A 27,353-nucleotide genomic window follows, 5' to 3' on the forward strand; every position below is an offset into this window, starting at 1 on the left:
TGTGGGCAATACAGCTCCATCCTTGCCCAGGAATCTTTGCTCTTTCCTTTGACTCATTCTGCCATTAAGAAAAACTACCAGTGAGCTAGACAATGGCCATTTTCTTCTTTTTTATTGAATGGGAAGTGTACTTGGAAGTTAGTGAAGAATTCATAAACAGTTCAGGGTGTGTGATTGGAAGAATGCCCTCATAGTAGATTTTGATGGGTAAGAACAAAGAGATCCGAGTTCCTGGTTTGAAAAACACCCAAAGTTTCAGCGGCTGTCATTGGGACATAATGGGTCATAATAACGTCAACCTGTTGCTCACTTGTTGACACTTGTGCTGATGCACTTTGCAGGTTGGCTTGCAAAGAAGCATAGAGATATCTGTTCCCTTAAGGAATGCTTGCTAACAATGAGTGCAAGATAACTTCATCCATTTAGTATTTGTTGGAAGCAAAGATCCCCCCTTTTCTGTTTTCCTCAGGATGCTTTGTGACGTCACCGCCTGCAGCTTGTTTTTCACTTCTTATAACATTGCTGGCCCTTTTCCAAATTGTTTTCTCTTATCTGTGCTTCCTGCACAGAGTGCAAACTCCAATAAACACGACAGTTGTCTTCTGAAGCAGAGAGATTCAAGTGCTACAAGAGCTCCTCGTGTTCTCTACTTAGTCCTTCCATGGCGATAGACCACTTGATACTCTTGACGTACTCTGTTTCTGAAAAACATAGCCTTTTCAATTCTGCCAGTGGTATCTGATCCAGGTTGCCAAACAAAACCTACAAGCCATGTTTCAATATGGTTTCTATAAAACTAAATAAAATATTCAGTCATTCAAGTGGTGATCCTTCACTTTGAGGACATAGAAAGGCGAGCTATGCCTTCTCACTGTTATTATGTAAATTCAGCAGTCAATTTCTCCCACCTAAAGGTAAAGGGCCCCCTGACTGTTAGGTCCAGTCACCGACGACTCTGGGGTTGCGGCGCTCATCTCACTTTATTGGCCGAGGTAGCCGGTGTACAGCTTCTGGGTCATGTGGCCAGCATGACTAAGCTGCTTCTGGCAAAGCAGAGCAGTGCATGGAAGCATTGTTTACCTTCCCGCCAGAGTGGTACCTATTTATCTACTTGCACTTTGGCGGGCTTTCGAACTGCTAGGTGGGCAGGAGCAGGGACCGAGCAATGGAAGCTCACCCCGTCGCGGGTATTCGAACCGCTGACCTTCTGGTTGGCAAGCCCTAGGCTCTGTGGTTTAACCCACAGCGCCACCCACATCCCCTTTTCCTACCTAGTGAGATCTTAATTAATTATATAAGTATATATGTAGGTAAGACTTCCGAACATTTCTGATGAAGTCTTTGCATCAGCACTAGCTAGGACTGCACATTTAAGCGTGAGGCAGAAGCAGCAAAGAGACTAAGTTCATAATTTGGGGTGGCTCTGATTACTTTCATGAATTGAGCCACAGACAGCTTCCGTTTATTGCCTACATGTGATCAGTTGTAGTAGAAATGAGGCTGGGAACATCAAGGACTTCTGGGGCCAGGATATAGGGACCCTTCAAACAAAGTAATCCCAATATGCCCTGTTAACTTAAAATAAGAGAGGTTTTTCATCACACTATTGTGACCTATCATAGAATTGTAGAGTTGGGAGGGTCATCTAATCCAACCCCCTACAACGCAGGAATCTCAACTCAAGCATCCATGACAGATGCCCAGCCAACCTCTGCTTGAAAACCTCCAAGGCAGGAGAGCCCACAATCTCCCGGGGGAGGTCGTTCCACTGTCGAACAGCTCTCCCTGTCATAAAGTTCTTCCTGAGCCTTATTGAGTTCTCCATTCCAAGTAAGAGCAGTGGTGGGTCCTTGGGGGAGTAGGCCCTTTGCTGGTTTTGGGGTCCCAGCAAATTCTTAATCTCTGCTACCAGGAGCATCATAGCCCAGAGAAGACAAGTAGTCCAAAGATCATCCATGCACTCAGGGACAGCCAGGAGAAGATCCTATGGAAGCTGGCTGCATGTATGAAAAGCCTCAATATTTTTTTGTGACCTGGCTGTGGAATACCTGAGTTAGGCTGCTGAACTGGACACCTGAGACATGTGGAAAGATCGTTTTATGACTCAGTGTCTAGTCCATTCAAACCGGGTGAATGACATGATAATCTTGGGTGGACATTGGATGTGTTGCATTGTTGTAGGCCCAGTCTTTCTTTAAAAAAAACAAAACAAAACAGGAAGACCATTTCAAGACAGGCTAGAGATTCTTCCATTCACATACAGCACATAAGAGTTAAAAAAATATATATTCTTAAAGGTGTACTCCTGGCATAAATTCATCTCACTTTGGTGGGACTGTGTTCCAGCAAAACACTTTAAAACTGTTAATCTGTAATAAATTGTATAGACTGTAAAACATTAGGCTGTAACACATTAACTTCTCAGAGATGAACTGTATCTATAAGGAAGGCCAAGAAACTTTTTGTTTCCCAAAACATTCTTCAGGAGTTGCTTAATGGCAATAAAACCACTTCAAGGCCAGTTTAGACTGATTTTTCTTGAGCCTGTTATTTCTAATGCTTTATTTAGATATCCCAGTTAAAGTCCTTTGCGATAAGATCTGCTCACTCATTTCATCATGTTTGCCTTGGGGGAATAAAGAGAGACTCTGACTGACATAACAACACTATAAAGCAAACCTATTCCAATCCAAAATTAATTAGGGGTGGAGCAGCTGACTTGGCCACCTCCTATTTGCTCACTACAAAGCCAACAATTATATACCGCAGGGCTCAGCAAAGAGATTGGTTTTTTTTTAAAGAAATAAGTTGGCATTATTAATTATTACATGGGTATCTTGCTTTTCTCTCTCTTCAGGCAGCTCAAGGCTGTGTACATATACAATTTTTACATTTCCACATGCCCTCACAATAACCTTTGCTTGAGGAAGGTTAGGCTGAGAGAAATATTGAAAGGATCAAGGTCACTCAGTGCAGGGATTTGAACCCAGGTCTTCCTGGCCAAGAGCCAACTGCCACATCTCACTGGCAAGAATTCCATAATATTGATGGAGCACAATCCTATCTGTGCCTGTTTGTTCAGAATTAAGTCCCATTAAACAACAACAACAACAACTTATTATTTATGCCCCACCCACTCTGGGCGGCTTCCAACAAAATATTAAAATGCAATAGTCTGTTAAACATTAAAAGCTTCCCTAAACAGGGCTGCCTTCAGATGTCTTCTAAAAGTCTGGTAGTTGTTTATTTCTTCAACATCTGATGGGAGGGCGTTCCACAGGGCAGGTGCCACTACCGAGAAGGCCCTCTGCCTGGTTCCCTGTAACTTGGCTTCTCGCAGTGAGGGAACCGCCAGAAGCCCCTCAGAGCTGGATCTCAGTTTCGGGGCAGAACAATGGGGGTGGAGACGCTCCTTCAGGTATACTGGGCCAAGGCCATTTAGGACTTTAAAGGTCAGCACCAACACTTTGAATTGTGCCCAGAAATGTACTGGGAGCCACTGTAGGTCTTTCAAGACCAGTGTTATGTGGTCTCGGTGGCCGCTCCCAGTCACCAGTCTAGCTGCTGCATTCTGGATTAGTTGTAGTTTCTGGGTCACCTTCAAAGTAGCCCCACATAGAGCGTATTGCAGTAGTCCAAGCGAGAGATATGTAAACATGTATAGGATTGCAGTCAAAGTGTGACCATTCCCATGAAATGAATCATAGTCTCAATCCAATGCTTCCCTCTGTATATATTTGTAAACATATAGAACATGATATTATAAAGGTGACATTGGCAGGCTTTAGAAACTACTATGCCGCTCACATGCCTCGGCAGAAAAAGCAGAGAAATGTTTCTAGAATGGAAAGTGAAGGTAGTTATTACAGCAGTACCTTGTTCTCAAACTTAATCCGTTCCAGAAGTCCATTCCAAAACCAAAGCATTCCAAAACCAAGGCGTGCTTTCCCATAGAAAGTAATGCAAAATGGATTGATCCATTCCAAATTTTTAAAAACAACCTGTAAAACAGCAATTAAACATGGGTTTTACTATCTAATGAGATCATTGATCCATAAAATGAAAGCAGTAAACAATGTACTGCAGTCACACAATCAGTCCAATCAGTAGCTGAACTGGGTTCCGCAGAGTCACAAGAAAAACAGAGCTGTGAAAACAAAAACGCAAAATAAATAGCAAAAATAGACAGACCTCAGCATAACTCTCCAAACAGAAGCATGGCACTCAAATAGGAAGCATAACACTCAAAACAGAAGTGTGGCACTCAAAACAGAAGTGTGGCACTCAAATTGGAAGAGTAACCTCAAAACAGAGCACATTCGACTTCCGAAAAAGGTTCGCAAACCGGGACATTTGCTTCTGGGTTTTCAGTCTTTGGGATCCAAGTTGTTTGAGTACCAAGGCATTTGAGAACTAAGGTACCACTGTACTGAACACCGTCATGTATTCAAGAAATGTTACCTACAAAACTCCAGCATATCACCTGTAGTTCCACACAGAACTGCTAAGCATAGACATAACAAGGCTGACATCACTCTCTATGGAAAATGTTACGAATACTCAGCACATTAAACAAGAATCAAAGTGAACAGAACCTGATCTGTAACCATGGAACTTCGAGAGCATTTGGCTGGCACATTTGCAAACGAAGAATGAAAACAGTTTAGCATTTTGAACAAACCTTCAGCTGCACAGTGTTTGATGGTAAAAAAAGAAAGAAAAGTTTTATGACCTTTCAGACTGTGAAATGCATGTGTATACCTAAGGCTCCAGGCTCCGCTATGCGAATTAATGTAAAATGATTTATTTTGCCATTGGGGGTTAAGAGATGAAACTTTGAAGCAAATTCTTAGTTTAATATCATGCAGAGCAATTGCTTAAGTAATATAAAAGATCTCAGTTCAGCGACTGTGGACATGGTACAGTATCGTTTGACCAACCCTAGCAGTACCATTGAGAAAAAGATTTGCTGTTCTTTCCTTCTCTTACCTTTGAGGCTGAGTGAAATGCTAAGTAGCTGGATCCCAGCATCTGACAAAGGAATATGTGCACATACCTGTGTATATTTTGCAGGTGAAACCAACATACAGTGGTACTTCGGGTTAAGTACCTAATTCATTCCGGAGGTCTGTTCTTAACCTGAAACTGTTCTTAACATGAAGCACCACTTTAGTTAATGGGGCCTCCCGCTGTCACTGCACCGCCACTGCACAATTTCTGTTCTCATCCTGAAGCAAAGTTCTTAACCCGAGGTACTATTTCTGGGTTAGCGGAGTCTGTAACCTGAAGCGTATGTAACCCGAGGTACCACTGTACTGTAATAGAATCTAGCTAAAACTTATGAGAACACTTACTCTGAAAATTGTGTTGCCAAGAAATGCAAGAACTTTTTTGGCAGAAATATATTAATCAGACCTCATTGAAAATGTGTTCAGAAATATTAAAATGGATGAAGAGTCAGATAAGGACAAGTGGTTTCAGCATCAGTTCAGGACAAGTAATTGAGATTTTCTTCATTGTCAATGCTTCTGCTTAAATTTTGCACTTCTTTCCTGCCTGGGAAAGCTGAGCTCTATGGCTTGGAAGAAAGTGCATTGCGTGTGCGGCCCTGAAAAGAGAGAAGTGGAACACTGCATCCATTGTGACAGCTTTGGGAAAGGACAGCAGCAGCAAGACATTCAGGAAGAGATGTCAGAAGGACAGAATGGATAGGATGGGAAGCCGTAAGTCATTCGAATACAGATGGGGTGGGATGGAAACATTCATGCTGAGATGTTCCAGCAATTTGTCTGAATGGGATGACCCAACGGGAAACTGTACAAGGGGAATAGACAAATACACCCCCCCCACACCCATGCCATTGTGTTACTCAAATACGGATAAGTAAAATGTAGTTCTAACACCATGAGTAGTATAGTAAAATAATCCTTGTGGGTTTTGTTTTGTTTTTGTTTTTCTGAGCAACTGTAAAACTGCCCAGGAAATTTTTGATTGAACAAATGCTTTGAATAAATAAGTATACTGCAAGCATATTATGCAAGCAGTTTACTGTTAGCAGTGTGTTATGCATACTGTTTCTATAGTTTATGCTTTGCCTTAAAACTTTCAATTTCCATTAGCCCTCCTCTGAAACAAAACTGCTGTGTCTGAGATATCCACTGCCTTCCTCTCTTCCTAAGCCATGATTACCTAGCTCAGAAAGAGTCGGTTGGGCACTCCAAGTGACACATTCCATTTCTTCAGCCCGCTTTGCCCAATCCCTGATGGGAAGGACCTGTAAGGCGCCATTTCTTTCTTGCAGTGTTTTTTCTCTCTTCCAGGGTGACCTCTTTCATGCGTTGGGAGGGTGACACGCACCCACCAGGTGAAAGTGGCACCCTGGGAAATGCTTTTGGTCCAGGCAACCCTGCCTCCTCTGTGATTTTCCTTGGCAGAAGATGCTCGGCAATGGAAGATAAAAGGATTTCTCTCCAGACAGGTAGTTGTGATATTGGAGATCAGTGCAGAAACTAGTGCATCATTACAAAATTCCCTCTGGCAGTAGGGTGCCCACGGGCTGCATAATTAGTAGTAGTATCTTGGGCACTGCTTTGACATTTGCTTGCACCTCTTTTCCCTGGGTCAAGAAGTGGTGTGGCTGCTCCAAAAGCTGGTTGTAAGCCTGTCCCATGAAAATGAAACCTGCACCTTCTGCTTGGCTTGCAGGGCAGAGAGCAAAACAGAGAGTAAGGCCATGCGCTGCACACGGCACTAGTGAATGTGTGCAGTGCATCTGTGTTCTGAATGTTTAAAGGTAATGATAAAGGGACCCCTGATCATTAGGTCCAGTTGTGGCCGACTCTGGGGTTGTGGCACTCATCTCGCTTTATTGGCCGAGGGAGCCGACATACAGCTTCCGGGTCATGTGGCCAGCATGACTAAGCCGCTTCTGGCAAACCAGTGCTTTCATACTGCTAGGTTGGCAGGAGCTGGGACTGAGCAACGGGAGCTCACCCTGTTGCGGGGATTTGAGCTCCCAACCTTCTGATCGGAAAGTCCTAGGCTCTGTTGTTTAACCCACAGCACCACCCGTGTCCCTCTGAATGTTTAGGCTGGTTGAAATTCAATAAGTTATGGCAAAGGTTTTCAACTTATTTGGGTCCATGGTTCCCTTAACCAACTGCATTCTTTCTGCTGCACCCCTGTGGGACTCAGGAACCCAGTTATGTCTCCCCTTGCCTGCAGAGCCAGCAGCCCCTCACCCCTTTTCAAACACTCTCCCTTGTTGAGTGTTCCCTTGGCCTCCTCTCCAATCCCCTCTCTTTGGGGGTCTTCTGGGCAGCTGCAGCTGCTGTCCCTGATCTCTGAGCTGCTCCCATCTCCTCACTGCCTTGCAGGGGCCTGGGAAGCACCCCCTAGCCAGCCCCAGATGCATCATTCACCTGGGGAGCTTGTAGCCAGGGCTGCTGCAACAAACAGCTGTGCAAGCCTTTGGGAGGCAGAGACCTGAGAGAGCATCAAAGGAAGGAAGGGGATGGAAGAGGGGCAGAGGCCAGTGTTGCCTGTGGCACACCTGACCAGGGTGCCACAGCACACTGGTTGAAAACCCCTGGGCTATGGGGATGTCATTGGACCAGTACCATGATCTATTTGTAATAAGTCTCATTGGGTAGGACAGCTGTGCCTTGCAAGGGAAGAGGGGAAGTGTTGGTGTAGCAAAAAAAATACAACTGGGTTTGCATTGAGACCAGACCATTGTAGAGTCTGGGGCTGTGCCAAATTTTCACGGCTGTTTTTGGTGGGGGAAGGGGAGTCTGCCTCCCCGTATGTTCTCTGAAAGCCTCCTTTTTCAATCAACAAACTTGGCATTCTCCTGTTCATTGCTGTTCAATGCCACTTTGGCTCACCTCACCCCTGAAATCTTCTTGCTATGTGATCCAACCAATCAGGGGTCAAGGCATCAGAATTATGATGCCACAGCTGCACATGGCTGCTCAGGTTTGACTAAGGCATCACAGGGACAAATCGGAGGGAAAGCACTGCTTCCTGCCTTCACTCTGAATGGGAATACATTTCTTTTTATCAGTTTCAATCCCCCTACCCCCTTTCAAATGATCACTGAAATGTGACACATATATTTGTGTAAGTTTTTTTTACTGGGAAAATTCCAGAGAGAGAGAGAGAGAGAGAGAGAGAGAGAGAGGGGAGAGAGATGCATGCTGGATTCAGCTCGGCCCTGGTCCAGTCCTATTTCATCTTTTGTGGTGTAAGAAGAGTCTTGGAGACTAGTTCTAGGGCAGCTTTAATCAGAAGCAGTAGAAACATTGAAACTTTCCTTTGGGATGGTCACATGTTCAAGCAGAGCCTGACACAAAACAAACACAGATTATTTTAATTGTCTGCCTCCTAAAAGGCTGGCATGTTGTATATTTTTAGAGAGCCAAACTTATTTATTTATTTCAAACACTTGTCTGTCTCATCCTCTGTCGTACTGATGCTTGAAGTGTTGCCCAAAATACATAACTACAAAATCAATTAAAACTCAATCCATGTTTCGTTTTGTTTTGAAGGGGGGGGATGCATAAAGCATACACATTTTTTAAAAATAAACAACAACAACAAACCAAAACAAAACCTGAAGAAAAAAATAAAAAATACCAGCAAAAGTTAAAACATACGAAATCAACCAGAACATCAGAACCAAATTTAGGGAGAAGATCCCATTTTCAGGAAAACGGTTAGGAGGATTTAGCAAAGCCACAACAATGATTCAGAGTTGAACTGACCTTTTTACACGCAACTTTCTCTGTCTGTCTCTCTGTCTCTCTGAGTTTTGTTTTGCTTTCTTGGAAGTATCTAACACTTTAATGCGGAAGCACAAGTCTGAATGGCTGCCAGGGTTATTGTGAAGAGCCTGTGTGTCCTAAATGCTCAATGAGCTGTGGGAGCCAAGGTTGCTTAGCACCCCATAGAATCAAGACCTCAAAGATAAAAAGGCTAGCTTGAGCTGTAGCTTTCTGGGGTGTGGTGTGGACATAAATAAGAAAATTAAGGAGAGCGCAGTTTTGTTCCACTTCAGTAATTGCCGTGGCTCTTTAGCTAGCGAGCTCTAGCTGGTACTTGGTGGATGCAGCTGCCCTCTTGGCCAACAAACTGGTGAGTGTATTGGGGACCCCCAGAATTGAGATACAAGAGGCTGCATCGTAATGGCAGGCTTCGTAACTGGGTGGAATTAAGGTTTTAGACCCCTTTGTGGATTTTGCACTGATGAGATTGGGAAAAACTGCCCATATGGATTAATTCTTCCCACAATAACCAAAAGCCAAGGGAGAATAAAATTGGGATTTGAGTAATTCTTGCAGCACCCGGGCTCCGTTTCAAAACTGCAGGCAAGAGAGCTACCATGTGTGCAGATGTTTGATTTGCACGTGATAAGAGAGTGCGGGGACAGATAAAGAGGGGCTTGGAATCACATGCTGCTCCTAAACCATTCAAGGGATTGCTCCTGTGTGGAGAGAAAGGTTTCAATGTCAAGTCAGGACTGCTCTCACTAGTCTCCAACTGCAGGTGCTCCAAAGAGGAGAAAATTGCATTGGTAACAACTTGGTCCATAGAAGCACAACATGGCAAGGTTCTTGGGGGATCACAGGCTGGTAGACTGGGAGAAGGAAGAGGAAATGGGGAATGGAAATCTTGGAGAAGAGCTGCAGTGGTACCATTGTGGAAGGACGGAGGAGAAGCGTGACATTTCACAGACTTGTGGAATTGTAGAGTTGGAAGGGACCCTGTGGATCATCTAGTCCAACCCCCTGCAATATAGGAATATGCAGCTGCCCCATAAGGGGATTGAACTTGCAACCATGGCATTATCAGTACCACACTCTAAGCAACTGAGCTATTTGTGGACAGGTACCTGGTGACGTGGGTGGTGCTGTGGGTTACACAGAGCCTAGGACCTGCCGATCAGAAGGCTGGCGGTTCAAACCCCCGCAACGGGGTGAGCTCCCATTGCTCGGCCCCAGCTCCTGCCAACCTAGCAGTTCGAAAGCACATCAAAGTGCAAGTAGATAAATAGGTGCTGCTCTGGCGGGAAGGTAAATGGCGTTTCCATGCGCTGCTCTGGTTCACCAGAAGCAGCTTAGTCATGCTGGCCACATGACCTGGAAGCTGTACGCCGGCTCCCTCGGCCAATAATGCGAGATGAGCGCCGCAACCCCTGAGTCGGTCACGACTGGACCTAATGGCCAGGGGTCCCTTTACCTTTACCTGGTGACAATAGATGTGTTGTGGTAGCAAGGAGATTCAGATCAAAATCTTGGACCTTCTGAGAGTGGTCCCTTGTACCAGTGCTCTTCTGCTGGGCTTTGTAATCCCTTGGGCTCAGCTTGCTATTATTTGTTCTTCTTCTCTTTGCTCTGCCCCACCCAGTTATTGTGACAGAGCTCCTCCCTTCCCAGATATCACCCTTGATTGCCTTTATCATGCAACAAATCAGAGCAGAGCCCCTGCCTTAATCTTCTTGATCTCTTTCTCCACACTTTGGTCCCCTGAACCTTTCACCAGCTTCCACGGCCTCCCCATTCCTCTCTTCACTGGATTCTGTCCTCAGCCTACCATTTGACCTCTGGATTTTGTTTCACCCCCTCTATCCAGAAAGCTCAACTGTCCTCCCCACACTGCCCCAATCCCCAATTACATGACACTGCATCTCTTGGTCCGATGAACATGTTAATTCACAGGCTCACATTGTGCCTCTACTGGCTAATTTTTAGATGCCTGGTCTTTCCAGTATACTGCTTGCACCATTATTTATAGCATGCTGTTAGTGCTTTTGTACTAGGTTAGTCTTCCTATGTCACAAAACAGCTTTTACATCTACAGTGATGCCCCTTAGCATTTCCTGTTATTGTCTGAATAAACTTGTTTTGTTTTGTTCCTTCCACTGTGAGGACACACAAACTTTCACATGCTTACTGCCTGCTCTTATATCTCTGAATCAGGGCACTGTGTGCATAATCCTGAGAGTGTAGGGCAGACAATTGGAAGGGGGAGAAAAGAGTTCAGATGTAAGTTCTAGGAAGAACTAATTACAGTGGAATTTCCCAAACATGTAACTGGTGCCTACTGACATTTTAGTAATAAGAACACGAAAATAGGATCCACATTAATTCCAGCTCACACTCTTGAGCATCTTAGAGAACATCTATTACATTTCCCTCGTCTCTAACCTGATCCAAACATCACTACAACATGCTCATATGCTTTTTTTATATAAAAGGGGGGAGGGGGAGGAAAGAAGAAACTTCAGTGGCTTGTGGCACTTTGAAGGAAAAGTTTTCTAGCATCAATGGAATAATCTACGTAGAGTGTGTCACATATATCCAGTGCTTTTTTTCAAAAAATAATAATGTTTAAGAGTGCTCTCATTTTGACTCAAGAAAATCACCACTTTATAGTTCAAATCGGGGAAAATAAATACAGTAAATGGACAAAAGATTCACAAAATGTTTAGGGGCATGCGTCTCCCTGCGTCCCCTCAGAAAAAAAGCACTGCATATATCTTTTATGTAAAATAACTTACTTCCATACTAATGTAATGGTAATGTTGACATTTCCGAAACACCACCATTGATTTTATATTTTATATGGCTCTGTTCACCAGCAAAGAACTTTCCTTTTGTACTAGCAATTATGAAGCTTTGTTTTGCCTTCTCCTGCAGAAACCTTATTTGCTCTGAGTTGTTCTATTAAACGATAACTTTCCAGCAGCTCCTATATGGTACCTTCCTTGCTTCTACTCATGCCTATGAAACACACTTTCATTGGGATAATAGGAGTTCATCTGTAGGAGAGGGGTCATTTTGCATGGCCGCTATGACAATGCTGGCTCATTAAGATCCCACTTTGGGGTAAAGGTTATCTTAGATTATCTACGGGCTTCTACACCATTGTTCTGTGATGATTCTCAGTTTGGCAGATGTTTCATACTTTATAGAATGCATCTCATTGTTTTTAATGCGAGCGGTCTTGGGAACATATATATCCAGAAAAGCCGTATACAGTTTCTGAAATTAATAAAGATGCCAGAATGAATCATTTCTACAGAACAAACAATTCATCTGCTTGGTGCTTTGTGAAAGAACTGCCCCACCTGATTGGGGCTGCCAGTTTTAAAATAATAATAATAATAATAATAATAATAATAATAATAATAATAATAATAATAATTTATTATTTATACCCCGCCCATCTGGCTGAGTTTCCCCAGCCACTCTGGGCGGCTCCCAATCAGTGTTAAAAACAGTACAGCATTACATATTAAAAACTTCCCTGAACAGGGCTGCCTTAAGATGTCTTCTGAATGTCAGGTAATTCTTTATCTCTTTGACATCTGATGGGAGGGCGTTCCACAGGGCGGGCGCCACTACCGAGAAGGCCCTCTGTCTGGTTCCCTGTAGCCTCACTTCTCGCAATGAGGGAACCGCCAGAAGGCCCTCGGCGCTGGATCTCAGTGTCCGGGCTGAACGATGGGGGTGGAGACGCTCCTTCAGGTATACAGGACCGAGGCCGTTTAGGGCTTTAAAGGTCAGCACCAACACTTTGAATCGTGCTCGAAAACGTACTGGGAGCCACTGCAGATCTCTCAGAACCGGTGTTATGTGGTCCCGGCGGCCACATCACTTGCTTGTGGGTTGATGGACAGTATGACCTCTCAAGTTGCATTGTCAGTACAGAGAGTGGCAATTGCTTGTTCAGTGACAGTGTGTGTGTGGTCTTGATTCAGCAGGCAACCCCAGAAATTGGATATGAAGGTTTGTTGGGTTTTATATTTAAAAAGTTAACAACAAGAAGACAAAAATCAGATGTCCATTAGACACATCCCTGTTGGTCTCATTCCATTATCTCATGAATCTTTCATTACATAATGGAAATTATAGCCTCCTCTAAGTTATATTTCTTTCCAAAAATCCCATCCGGAAATCACATCCATGCCTCTGCTAGCGCTGGAAGTAAATGTTTCACAAAATGGGCAGAATTTTTAAAACTGAATGAAATTTTAAACAATTTAGAATATGTTCTAAAAAAATCTTACATATTGTATTAGTTTTTTTCAAGAGAAGCCTAAATCTTGTTTTTGTTGCTGTTGTGAGGATAATGATGATAGAATAGGATGTCCCTATTTTCATCGGAGAAATGTTGGAGGGTATGCTGTTCAAGATTGGCCAGGACCCTGAAAAGGAGCGATCCTCTTAGAAGTCATTTTCCTGCAGCAGAAAATACCCTCTGTCCCAAACAATGGAGTGCCTATTATATACATGTTCTGAATAGCTAATACCCAATGTATGCATTTTCTAACTTATAGAAATGCAAGTCTTGAAATGACCAATTAGCAGTTTCGGTTATACAAACACACTACAAGACAAATGCCTTTCAGCTGCTATGGCCATTCACTGTTGAATCATTTCAACTGCTGGTTGAAATGTCAACAAAACAGCCTACTAATTATAATTTTTAAAACTACTTGAGAGTTCAGGCCACATTAACAGAAAACGGGCTACATTAACAGAAAGTAGTCTAACCTGATCCTCTGATTGTTGGTGAGATGCCTTTTACCTGTTATTCAATGTGCTGTTATATTACATCATGTCTTGCTTAGAACCGCAAGAAACTCATTTACTCTTCTCTGCCAGCAAGAGCTGGAAGTGAGGATTGGTGTTTTCTGTGTTCCAAAAGCTGCATGTAACCCATGAGGTTCCTTGGGAAAATAAATCTGGAGAGGACCAGTCAAGTTCTCTACTTCTGGCAAAGGGGCGAAAATGTACATATATTGATTAGACATACAGTAGTACCTCGGGTTACATACGCTTCAGGTTACAGACGCTTCAGGTTACAGACTCCGCTAACCCAGAAATAGTACCTCGGGTTAAGAACTTTGCTTCAGGATGAGAACAGAAATTGTGCTCCAGTGGTGCTGCAGCAGCGGGAGGCCCCATTAGCTAATGTGGTGCTTCAGGTTAAGAACAGTTTCAGGTTAAGAACGGACCTCCGAAACGAATTAAATACTTAACCCGAGGTACCACTGTATAGTATTTGGTTGTATGAACTCATGATTTGGTTAAGGGTTGATGAGGCCTACAGTTGGTGTGGCATAAGAGCCACTCACACAGATATAGCAGGACAAATTTTTAGGAAACAGTGTTTCCAACTCTTGGTATTGACAAAATCCTGAAAATATAATGATGATCAGAATATCTACCTAATAGATATCTAGATGTGGTGGAGAGGAACTTTAGCCATGAAGCTCCTTAGGGGATCATGGGCCAATCACTTCCTCTCAAGGTAGCTTACCTCACAAGGTGATTTATACCCTGCTCTGTTGTTTTGTTCCAGGGAATTAGCCCCATGTCCCTTAAAAGGTTTTAAAAGTAGACCACATAATGGCTCCAGGAATAAATAACAGAGTGCTGAAAACAACATTAAAATACTGAGTTTAGCATCAACAATAAAATATATTGAACTCCTTAGAGAATGGAAGACACAAATAATGCTGACCTTTTTTTAAAACAAATGCACACATAAACACACATTTCTGGATTTAGTGTATCTTTAAATACTGGGAGACATCATAAACTTTTTTATGGGTGCAGATCTGAGCAAGTGGTCTTAATCAAATCAAATTTGGGCTGGAATCCTAAACCTATCTACAAGGGAGCAAGCACCCTTTAATTCAGTAGGATTTTGCAAGTAAAGATGCTTAGGATCATATGCTGTCAGTCTCCACTTCTGACCTTAGTGCAGAAATTGGTAGCTACATCTACATGTCCCATCTAATTTAGGAGGTCAAATCAGTTGAGAGCCATGGTCCCTTCTGCCTTTGGAGGCCATGGATCTGACTGCCAAAGGAACCAGCTGCAGTCAACTTCTGTGCACTCCCCCATCCTTCTGTCAATCATCATTGGCCAAGTACCACCTCCTCCTTTTTTAAAAACAGGATCTGGTTTCAGTTAGATGAATTAAATGGTACTGTAGGCTGTTCTAGTGTGGATGACAGCACCGTTGCATGACATTCAAGTCTGCATAACAGCCTCCTGCTCTGTGCTATTTATGTCTTTCTTTCAAATGTTTAATAAACACTTTTATATTGACATATTAAGTCGTCTCTATTGAGACCAATCCAAGTAGTATTTTGCTCCTACTAAACATAGATTCCAGCTCATTTCAAGCATATTTATATTCCCATGTTCAAACTATTGTACTTTACTTTGATCTATTTTTAAAGCACAGAAGAATAAGGCAAATTTCAAAATGAAGGGGCAACTGAGTTCTCTGTTTCCTTTTCCCAAATCTCCCCACTGGTTCTTGAAGTTGTTGCCACCCTTTATACATGCAATATAAGGACCTCCTTAAATGGAAGGAATTACGCAACTGGTCCATACATGTATGGAGAAGAGAGCAACAAAAACTCACTATAGAAGGATATAGGGTGCTAACCATTTTTACATTCCACTAACTTTCAAGTATTTTATTGTCTAATATTCTGTTGGGAGCTGCCCAGAGAGGCTGGGGAAACCAGCCAGCTGGGTGGGGTATTATTATTATTATTATTATTATTATTATTATTATTAATAATAATTCTCACTTGTCTTGCTTTCTACAAAATCTAGCATTCTTGTGTGGGCTTCTTTCCTAATCTTAATTTTTAAAAAAATTATCTATATTCCCAATGCAAGAATAGCATGATCACACTCCCAGTTTCCAATGGAAAAAAGTACTAAGGTTTATTTAAAGCTGTGTACACACCATACATATGCCACAGTGTATACAAAGTCCTACTGCAAAGGAAGGCAGGGAGGAAAAAACGTGGGTGCAAAGCTTGAGACTTCTAAGTTCATTGGGCACCCTCAGAAGAGGAAGGAGCCCATTTAAGTCAATGGACCCTAAGGGCACTGAGCTCTTAGGTCCACTGATCTCAGTGGGATGTCAGCAGGCCCCATGAAAGCAAACATTTATCTCCTCACACACAGAATAGAGTGTGTATCTGTGTATACAAACCTGAGGTCTTTGGAGCACAGTCACTGGTTCCATAGAGACCTGGGGAAGTGAAAACTAAATTCACATATAGCCAATCAGAGAAAGGGCTTCATCTGAGATGCTGCCTTCTGAAACAAATTATTTTTTCTTGAAAATGAGTAACCAGTGGATGGTCCGATTTCAAAACAGGTCAAAATGTTCCAGCTCTTCACATTTCTTAGTCTCAGAACAGAAAGTCTCGCAAGGTTACACAACTTCACTGGGAAAGGATGAAACAAAAAGCACTAAAGCTCATTCCAAACGCTCACTGATGAGTAGTGCGAAAGTGTGATGCGACTACTAAACCAAAGCTTGAGTTGAATTCATTGCATGCTTTGGAGATTACAGAGGGAAAGACCCCCATTACAAGCAAAGTCCCAGGCTGTTTTCTTTTATTTATTTATTTATTTAATCAGATTCTCAGAACAGAAATACTTTGGAACATAGGTTTCATGCTGCTTTCTTCACTTTTCCCCTATGACCAGATTCTTGAAAAATTCAAATTTCCCACTTTCTGCGGTGACTAGACAATGGCTCTTTACAGGAACTGCAGGTCTGCATCAAGGCCTTTTCCAATGACAATGCTTCCATGACTAAGAAATGTTTCTATTTTCAAGACAGCACAGCAGCTTGGTTTTACACAGACTCCCCCAATTCTAAACTGGTGATCTGAGGGCAACATCTTAGTGCTGCTGCAGACCCTACAGCAGCACCCAGGTCAAGATCACAGCGGAAGAGAATGGCAAACAAAATTTCCTGTTGAGTTAGATCGTGGATGGAGAAACCAATGTCCTTCAACTCTCAGTGCACCCAGAGCAGTCATTTCATGTCCCTGCCACAAACAACAAATCTTCACAAGCCTTCCCTTTATGTAGTCTTCCTCCTTTCAGAACAGAGGAGTCAATTTCTGTAGACAGTTCTCTTGTTTGAAGGGGCTGTCTGGTCCAAATCCAGTTTAAAGAACCATAAGAAGGGAGGGCAGGGATCACGGTGTGATCCATCTGTCGTATGCAGGTACACAAGTTGCATGTTCACAGTCCTCCCTACAGTGGGATGTACTGCATTTCACTTTTCTCTTTCGTGTTTTATTTTGCAATTTTATGTTGCGAACTGCCCTGTGATCTTTGGGTGAAGGGCAGTATGCAAACAACACCACCAACAAAAATATTTAAATCCTTACGATTGTTTCGAAGCTTGCATCTATACCAGTGCTGGATTTACGTGTAAGCTAAACAAGCTATAGCTTAGGGCCCCGCTCTCTTGGGGGCCCCCCCAAAAATTAAAGAGACAAAAACCCTGGATGTACATTTCCAAAATACAGTGGTACCTCGGGTTAAGTACTTAATTCGTTCCGGAGGTCCGTTCTTAACCTGAAACTGTTCTTAACCTGAAGCACTGCTTTAGCTAATGGGCCCTCCTGCTGCCGCTGTGCTGCCGGAGCACAATTTCTGTTCTCATCCTGAAGCAAAGTTCTTAACTGGAAGCACTATTTCTGGGTTAGTGGAGTCTGTAACCTGAAGCGTATGTAACCTGAGGTACCACTGTATTAGATAATAAACAAATAAAATGAAACCTACATACAGCAACAGTGGCAAATGGCTTTAGATACCTATTAGGTCCATAAATTACCATATAGCATCTATTCAACACAAAAAACAGTGACAAATTTTTTTTGTAGACAAAGGACAGCTGGACATATAAAGGGCCCCATTACCTTAAGTAGTTTAGGGCCTCATCAAACCTAAATCTGGCCCTGATCTATACATATCAATCAGCATATGCATATGCTTTGCAAATGCCATAGAATGCATCATAGAATCTTAGAGTTGGAGGGGACCCCGAGGGTCATCTAGTCTAACCCCCTGCAATGCAGGAATCTTAGCTAAAGAATCCATGACAGATGAGCATCCAACCTCTGCTTAGAAACCTCCAAGGAAGGAGAGTCCACAACTTCCCAAGGGAAATATGTGCCCTCTTTTCTCCTTTTTTGGTGATACATTTCCTCTATTTTCATGATGCATAGATGCCTACCCTATATATCCCATAATACCAGAGTTATTGTGAGCAGATGGTGCAGAGACTGCTGGTGTGCTGGTGAGGCATCACAGAGCTGCCATTTCAACACTGGCATTGCAGTTACAGTCATACCTCCGGTTAAAGACACTTCAGGTTGAGCATTTTCAGGTTGCATTCCATGGCAACCTGGAAGTAACGTGATGGGTTACTTCCGGGTTTCGCCGCTTGCGCATGCGCAGATGCTCAAAATGATGTCACACACATGTGCAGAAGCAGCGAATTGCGACCCGCACACGTGCAGACGCGGCTTGCGTTCTGCTCAGGTTGCGAACGGGGCTCTGGAACGGATCCTGTTCACAGCCAGAGGTACCACTGTATTTCTCTGGACACTGCAGGGTCAGGGCTATCTGGGTGCATCAGCGGAGCCAATTTTTCATTGCTACTAGTGCAGCTTCACAGTCCAAGAGGAAGCCTTATGCAGAATGGGATGTCAGGCGAGGAGAAGCTTTGATGTCCCCCTTCGGTTCCTGAGTAGCCTCAATATTGCATCTCTAGCCCATTTCATGACTTTGATGCAAGATTTCCCCATCATTGACTTAGGCTAAATCTGCAAGCATGGATCTGATCAGTTTGTTGACCGTGCACCATGTTGGAAGTGAACCCCAACACAACACTGTCCAGTCATAAGTGCTGTCAGATTTTTAAAAATACTGTAAATATGAACTGGTAATATTATTTATTTCCGATGTTGCGTGATTTGGCGGCTGCTCCTTGGACCAAAGCAACCATTGCAGTTGGCATACCCTGCAAGATTTCTCAGATGAAAATAGACACACTATTCTATAAGAAGAAGAAGAAGAGTTTGGATTTGATATCTCGCTTTATCACTACCCTAAGGAGTCTCAAAGCGGCTAACAATCTCCTTTCCATTCCTCCCCCACAACAAACACTCTGTGAGGTGAGTGGGGCTGAGAGACATCAGAGAAGTGTGACTAGCCCAAGGTCACCCAGCAGCTGCATGTGGAGGAGCGGGGACGCGAACCTGGTTCACCAGATTACGAGTCCACCGCTCGTAACCACTACACCACACTGGCTCTCAACAACAAAAACAACAACAATTTTATTATTCATACCTCACCCATTTGATTGGGGTTGCTCCAGCCACTTTGGGCGGCTTACACCTTATATAAAAACATAATAAAACATTCAACATTTTAAAAAACCCTCCCCTATCCAGGTATCTTCTAAAGGTTGTAAAGTTACTTATCTCCTTGGTTCAGGGTTCTCATAACACGAAACATACCCTCCAACATTTCTCCAATGAAAATAGGGGAAAGCGGGACATACTGGGATCAAATCAGAAATTGCGACGGCTTCTGTAAATCCAGGACTATCCCTGGAAAATAGGGACATTTGGAGGGTCTGAGTTGACACTCCTCCAGGTGTTCTTTTTGTTGCGCATTCATGATGCTCTGTGCTCTTGTTACCATTGGGGTTGTCACACATGATCCTGCTTTCAATACTGTTCACCCCTGCAAAATTATGGGGTGGTCACACTGTTTCATTTCCAACCGGTTGATACCCTGCTGAAATCAGACAACTTTTTAAACAAAAACAAAAAATGTTTTGGTTTATTTTGGTCCTTCTTTAGCTCTTCTGGAGAACAATGATGTGGTAGCATTGAAGCAACATAGCATAGCAGACTAAGGCAGAATAAATCCACTACTAATGCAATATTTCTGTGCCAAGAACATGTTGCAGAACAGAGCCACACAAAGGCAGCAGTCTGGAGAGGCCCCCGGTCTCTTTCATTCTTGAAAAGCCCATCATAAATACTTATTTTGAGATTTTCTTTCCATATTATTGCCTGCCTTGTCCTGGATTCCCTTCCAAGACAATTACTCCTTTTAGCTGTGGCTCAGGCCAGCATTACATTTGTTCTCACATAAGCTGTTGTCTGACCTAGTCAATATGGGGGGGGGGGGAGGGGGAGAAAAACAAAATATAACCCCAAGCATGTTTTAAAATGGGAGATTACTGGCCTTTGGTTGCAGTGCACTTCCTTTTCACACCTCTTAATGTGCAGCTCCTTAAATCACCACGACGCTTTCCAATTGCTGTTTGTTTTTCAAAGACAGCGTATTAAAATGTCGGTTCACGAGAGAGCAATGGATGAAAAAAAATGAGGGGGGAAAAATGGCGAGGGGTGTTTTAAAGCTGCAGTTACAGCAAGTCATATGAATATTTCCAATAACTGTGTTCCAAGAAGTATTTTTGGAAGCATGAATGTTGTGTTTTTTAATGAAGGCCATATTCTGAGGATACGACACCATATGTCACAATCATTCTTCGACCAAAAAAGTAAAAGGAAAGTATGCTAGGCTTTAAAGTGTTTTGGAAAACTGTCTTTGCACGGCTGTCATTACTTGCGTGGCTGAGGGATTCTTTGTTTTTTAGCACATCCTAAATGAGATGTACTATATGCCTCATAGGACGGAGCCTATCCAACTTGCTGCTTGGGTAGAAAAAAATGATAGCTCACTTGTGATTTTCCTGGGTGACCCTTAGGGCAGCTAATCTGTGGCTGATGTAGTAGAACAGGCCTTGGGTACACAGTGATCCATGTGACGGTCACCTCCAGGCTTGATTATTGTAACTCACTCTACGCGAGGCTGCCCTTGAAGCTGACCCAGAAACTCGACCGGGTGCAGAAGACCGTGGCGAGGCTCCTTACAGGGTCCTTGCCGCAGGATCACATTCACCCAGTGCTTTACCAACTGCACTGACTCCCAGTGGAGTACTGGGTCAGGTTTAAGGTCTGGTTTTGACCTTTAAAGCCCTATGCGGCCTAGGACTCATGTACCTACAGGACCGCCTCTCCTGGTATGCCCCGCGGAGGACCTTAAGGTCCACAAATGACAACACTTTGGAGGTCCCAAGTCGCAAGGTGGTTAGATTGGTCTCAACTAGGGCCAGGGCCTTTTCAGTACTGGTCCTGACTTGGTGGAATGCTCTGGTCACAAGAGACTAGGGCCCTGTGGGACTTGACATCTTTCTTCAGGGCCTGCAAGACAGAGCTGTTCCACCTGGCCTTTGGTTTGGACTCAGTCTTTGGTTTTGGACCCTTATGTTTCCCTCCCCTTATGGTATTGATCTATTGGATACTATTAAAATGAGGCTGCATTTTAAATTGGTTTTCTCCCCTTCCCCCCTCCCTGTAATTTTACTGGTGTTAGCTGCCCTGAGCCCAGCTCTGGCCGGGAAGGGCAGGTATAAATAAAAAATTATTATTATTATTAATCAACCTATGGCCTTTTAAACTGTATGTGGTGTTATTGTTTTCGTTTGTTACTATGTTGAATATGTACAGTATTTAATAAATCAATCTCTTGTGAACTCCTATCATCAATGGCTTTTGGGCCATGCTCCCAAGGCTGATGGGAGCTACAAGGAACAGACAGAGCTGCCAGACCAGAATGCAAAGCCTCTTGTGGCTGTTTTCTCCACCCTTGGCCCCCGAAATGTTCACCATATGGGCTGGATATGCTGAATGGAGCTGAATGAATGAGGTGGTACATGGAGTGTACCGCTTCAAATTACATGTAGGGGTTGCCACTTCTGAACATCTCCATTTGCAACACCCTCCCACCCAACCCCCCCACCAGACTTCTGCAAATGGAAATCTAGCACACAATGGAGAAAGGTTCTAGCCCAGGCCTTCGTCTGCTGTGTTGCTTTTCAATTCATAGGTAGAAAAAAACACAGGGGAGCACTAAGAAATTCAACGTCTTGCCTGTTACCTGTGGTCACGCTGTACATTTTGCCTTCTCATTCAGCAGTAAGTGTCAAATTTCCCAATCTGCAGCAGTGCACACTCCTCATCCATGCTAACCATGCACACCGACACTGATATATATGCTTTTGTATTTACTTAGAGGCAAAAATATGAAATCTTTTCTCTTTGGTTTCATCTGCAGGTTATAAATGAAGAGAACAAGAGCGAGACCAGCTGGTGATTGGCATCTTTAATTGCATCTTCTGAATTAATCACACAGCACAGATTAAAGAAGCATGGCTGAGCCTGGCGAGAAGCTTTTAAGTGTGGAAACGAATAAACTCAGACATGCACACAGCTACCAAGACACAACTTCGATTGGGATTAAAAGAATGCAAAAGCGATTTCTCCAGAAAGATGGAAGCTGCAATGTGTACTTCAAGCACATCTTTGGGGAGTGGGAGAGCTATGTGGCCGACATTTTCACCACATTAGTGGACATTCAATGGCGCCATATGTTTGTGATCTTCTCATTGTCCTACATCCTTTCCTGGTTGTTCTTTGGCTTGGTCTTTTGGTTGATTGCACTCCATCACGGTGATTTATCACTCGATGAAGGAACGACCCCTTGTGTTGTCAGTGTCCATAGTTTCACGGGGGCATTCTTATTCTCTCTTGAAACCCAAACGACCATAGGCTATGGATCCCGTTGTGTCACTGAAGAGTGCTCTGTCGCAATCCTGATAGTTATCATACAGTCAGTGTTAGGCTGCATCATTGACACATTCATCATCGGTGCTGCCTTGGCCAAAATGGCCACTGCCCGGAAGCGAGCTCAGACCATCCGCTTTAGCTATCATGCCACGGTAGGCTTAAGAGATGGCAAACTCTGTTTGATGTGGCGGATAGGTGATTTCCGCCCTAATCATATGGTAGAAGGCACAGTGAGAGCCCAGCTCTTGCGGTATGTGGAAGACAGAGTGGGAAGGATGACAATGGAATACAAGGACTTAAAACTGTTAAATGACCAGATCATTGTTGCGACCCCAGTGACCATTATCCACGAAATTAACCAGGACAGCCCATTGTATGATATGGATAGGAAGGCTCTGGCTAAAGACAACTTTGAGATCCTGGTTACATTTGTTTACACTGGAGATTCAACGGGGACATCCCATCAGTCAAGGAGTTCATATGTGCCTCGAGAAATCCTTTGGGGGCACCGGTTCAATGACGTCCTGCAAATGAAGAAGAAGTACTACAAAGTCAACTGCCTCCAATTTGAAGAAACCACAGAGGTTTATGCTCCTTATTGTAGTGCCAAGCACCTAGACAGGAAGGAGCAAGAATACACCACCTTGGAAAAAGCAGTGGATGGAGAACCTGGAACGTCGTCATCTTCTTCTTCCTCTTCATCAGCACCAGCACCAGCACCAAGATTAGGACTAAGAGCCAGGTCCTTTAGTGCTGAAGCATTAATCATCCACTCTGAAATTTCTGAAGAGTCAGCCAAAACTTCTAACCAAGTCAATGTTATGGAGGTGCCGTATGAGAGAGCGCTGGTGACTTTAAGTAGAATCTCAATGGAATCCCAGATCTAACAATCTGTTGCAATGGCTGCTCTTGACTTTGCAGCAGTTTTCAAGGCGCACAAGTTGTGGACCTGGTATCCTCAAATCATAAAACGGAAGAACAGACTCGTTGACACTTCATCGAGACTTCGGTCTAGCTGGTTTTCTTGTTTTAGTAGATAATGCTGATATCATTCATCTCCTTAAAAAAATTCCTTTTTTGCAAACAATAGAATTTTGTGCCCTTGTATTTTTTAAATAGAATGCTTAACAATATTCAGCATCAATACTGAAAGTGGAGGATACCTGTTGATAAGAATTTCAAAGTTGCTTTATCACTGAAGCCATGAAGTCAGATTATTTGAGTTAAAACTGCTTCAGGACCTTATAGTCCTATGGTTTAGGCACATTAATTTTGGATTGTTCAGTGTGACTGTCTTTTGGATTAATGTACATTTCAGTAAATTAAAGAATTGCAAAATAATTGATTTGTGTGCTGCAGCATAGCTTGGTAGTCTATTTGCCAAGTGTACCCTAGGCCCACATCTCATTCAAGTAGCTCTTTTGATTGTACAAAGAGAAGTTAATTAAACTACTTCACATTTTTGTTTATTTGTAAAAACTATATATATATATATATATATATATATATATATATATATATATATATATAGGTTTTGGTGTCCTCGGGTGTCTTCCCGTGTAAAAGTTGGGGTGTCTAGGCGACGTTTCGACGAGGTCTCACTCGTCATCTTCAGGCTGGTGCTTTCGGCTTCAAGAAGCCGAAAGCACCAGCCTGAAGATGACGAGTGAGACCTCGTCGAAACGTCGCCTAGACACCCCAACTTTTACACGGGAAGACACCCGAGGACACCAAAACCTGCATTCCTGTACCCGTGAAAATCTACGAAAGCAAATATATATATATAGTATATATATATATATACTAGATTTTTCTATGGGGGATTTAGGCTTTCTCAGAATTTTCTTTTGCCATTTCTAATAAAATATTTTGAATTCTCCTAAAAATATGTAAAGAATAATTCTTACTCAGAGTTTGAAAAAAGTAGCTAGCTTTGCCAAAGTCATTATGCAAGGCACCTTATTTGCTTCCACTTTCTGTTGATCAGTGATTTATTTGCTACTAGACATTACAAAGATGTGAGGTCTATCACACTCAAATTTATGGCTTGTTCTTATTTAGTTACTTTCATTTCTTTTCAACTACCTAATCATTTCATGTTGAAAATATGTTTAAAAATTGTTCTGCATATCTGGAAAGAGGATTTGTAACTTAGAGATAACGATGTGATAGCTGGTGTACTTTTTTTAAAAAAGAAAATAATATATAAATATATTTCATCCAACTATTTTGGATCCTCTCTCACTTTGTTCTTCATTCCTAAGCACACAGATAGATCAGACCAATTTTCTTTTCTTTTTGTCTGAAAATTGCATCCTTGAACTTTTAAGTTGAGGGATCTCAGTTTTCCCTCAGTGCATCCTCATCCTAGGTTCAGATAACCCCTGTTGTCATAATTGGACCTTGATGCCTAAACAGATTTCCTAGTCTCCCTTGGTTCCATGGTCTGTTGTATTCTTCCTTAGGTTGTAGCCTTCCGTTCTGCAACTGGCAGCCCACAGACCATGTCATACTGTCAGGGGCTGGACTGAGGAGGAAAGGTGGGGGCCGCCCCTCTTCTCCTGAACCTCCCTGAGAACAAGAGGACAGTATCAATATGGAACAGTGGTTTGCAGAAGGACATGGTTCAGAGACTGCAGAGGGGGAAAGCTGGGAGAAGAACAGGAGGAAGAAGAAACACCGGGGAAGGGACACCTGACAGACTCAGGATTTTTTTGACAGTATTCCTGAGCCCCCCTCTCCCAGGACTGGGCATGCATTGAGAGTAGTAGAACAGAAAGCTCAGAGGCAGAAAGCCCAGATCAGCTGGCACAGAGATGATGCAGGATAAGAGAGGCAGAGGGGGTGGCACGCCCAGGGGCAGGCCGAGCCACCTATAGGGGTGGGGCACACTGCATGGCCTCTGGAGTCTGCCTGCCTCCTCCCACTCAGCCACCCTACAGCTAGGGGGGCAGTGGGTGGACCATTTGGACAGCGCAGAGCCTGTGTGTGCCCAAGCCACCACGTCTCTCCCAGGAGAGGCCCGGTGGTGAGTGCCGCCCGGCATTTTGTCAGCTCCCTCAGTGGTGACACTTGGGGTGGCCTTCATCTACCGCACCCCCTTCCTCCGCCCCTGAGAGGGTGTTGTGCTTTACTCAGCGCAACACCATTACAGTGATACCTTGGGTTACATATGCTTCAGGTTACAGACTCCGCTAACCCAGAAATATTACCTCGGGTTAAGAACTTTGCTTCAGGATGAGAACAGAAATCGTGCTCTGCCGGCCTGGGAGGCCCCATTAGCTAAAGTGGTGCTTCAGGTTAAGAACAGTTTCAGGTTAAGAACGGACCTCCGGAACGAATTAAGTACTTAACCCAAGGTACCACTGTATTGAATAGGGACAACATTCCTCTCTCTCTGTGAATATTGAATATATTACAGTGGATGCTCGGGTTGCGAACGTGATCCATGCGGGATGCACGTTCACAACCTAGAGCGTTCACAACCTGCGTCTGCACACACGTGGGTTGTGACTCAGCGCTTCTGCGCATGCGTGACCACTGAAACTCGGAAATAACCCGTTCCGGTACTTCCGGCGGTCTGTAACCCGAAAGAATGGAACCTGAAGCGTCTGTAACCTGAGGTATGATTGTACGTGGTAAGGACTCTCCGTGTTTATCTGCTTTTTTGGCTGCCACCGCTGGAGGGATAGGATTCTCTGAACCTTGACTCATACCTGCTTTATAACAGGAACCACATATAGAGGAATATATGTAGAGATGCCTTTCACTGAAACAGGCTGTTGGGTCATTGTTTGCTCTGACTGAAGGAAGCTCTCCAGGACTTCGGACAGAAATCTTTTCCATCAACACTACAAGTTCCTTTTAACAGGACATGCCAGAATTAAACCCGAGAACTCTTTTCATGCAAGCCTTGTGCAAGGTAAGTACAGTATAATAATAAAATATTATTATGGCAGCCAGGAGTCATGGGGACAGATCTAAAGCAGTGGCTTAAGGGTGTGACTAACTTGGGAATATTAACTAACCTTACTGCCTTCTGGTCCCACCAGCCTCTACTTTCTTGCCGAATCTCTACATCATGGGTACAAAACATAATAATACCCCAAAGCAAAAATAAAGTAAATGCAGACAGCAAGGGATGCTAGGAAACTAATTTGAGAAGCACGTTGCTAAAAACATTAAGACCAGCAACAGGAAGCTCTTTAAATACATTGGTGGCAGGAGATCATCTAAAGAAGCAGCTGAACCCTTGGGTGACAAGGGAGTGAATTGTGTGCTAAAGGAGCACAAGGAGATTGCAGAGAAGTTGAATTAATTCTTTGCATCTGTTTTCACAGAAGAATATATAGGGCAGGTGGTACCTGAACTAACTTTTGCAGGATTGGAGTCTCAGGAACTGAGGTAGATAGCAGTGATGAGAGATGAAATCCTAGACCTAAAACAAAAACTGAAAAATTGCTGGGTCCACACGGCATCTACCCAAGACCAGCCCAGAAATCATTAAACCATTAGATGTCCAGGAAGCTCTGAACACGTTACACCCCTTTTTCCCATGTGAGCTCAAATCATTGAAGAAATTTGCTTCATATCTCAATGGATTCCAATATCATGCACCACACTGAAATCAGAAGAATGTATTCAAAGTATTGCCCCTACTCGATAAGTCCTGAAATACTGGTCTGGATTTCTGCTGTTAAGACCAATTCTTCCTCAATTTTGAAGCACCCCTTTAAAAAATTGTGGGGTTGGAGTAGATGACCCTTTGATGATGACCCTTTTAGTCACTTCCAAATCT

General features: G+C 43.3%; 1 protein-coding gene across 3 annotated transcripts in view; it reads left to right on the plus strand.

Moving 5' to 3' along the window:
* Nucleotides 1–23,896, plus strand: part of KCNJ16 (potassium inwardly rectifying channel subfamily J member 16) — a 43,044-nt gene extending 19,148 nt beyond the window's left edge. For 2 of the 3 annotated variants that reach the window (XM_083727674.1, XM_083727675.1), the window contains exon 2: nucleotides 22,044–23,896. In XM_083727674.1, the coding sequence (XP_083583800.1) occupies nucleotides 22,138–23,442 (1,305 nt within the window). In that variant the 5' untranslated portion in view covers nucleotides 22,044–22,137 and the 3' untranslated portion in view covers nucleotides 23,443–23,896. Of the gene's footprint in view, nucleotides 1–9,008; nucleotides 9,136–22,043 lie in introns of those variants that run through there. The other variant, XM_083727673.1, reaches the window with a different exon arrangement.
* The last annotated feature ends 3,457 nt before the right edge of the window (nucleotides 23,897–27,353 follow it).

This window comes from Podarcis gaigeae (assembly GCF_964106915.1).
Source record: "Podarcis gaigeae genome assembly, chromosome: 2".
NCBI lineage: Eukaryota > Metazoa > Chordata > Lepidosauria > Squamata > Lacertidae > Podarcis > Podarcis gaigeae.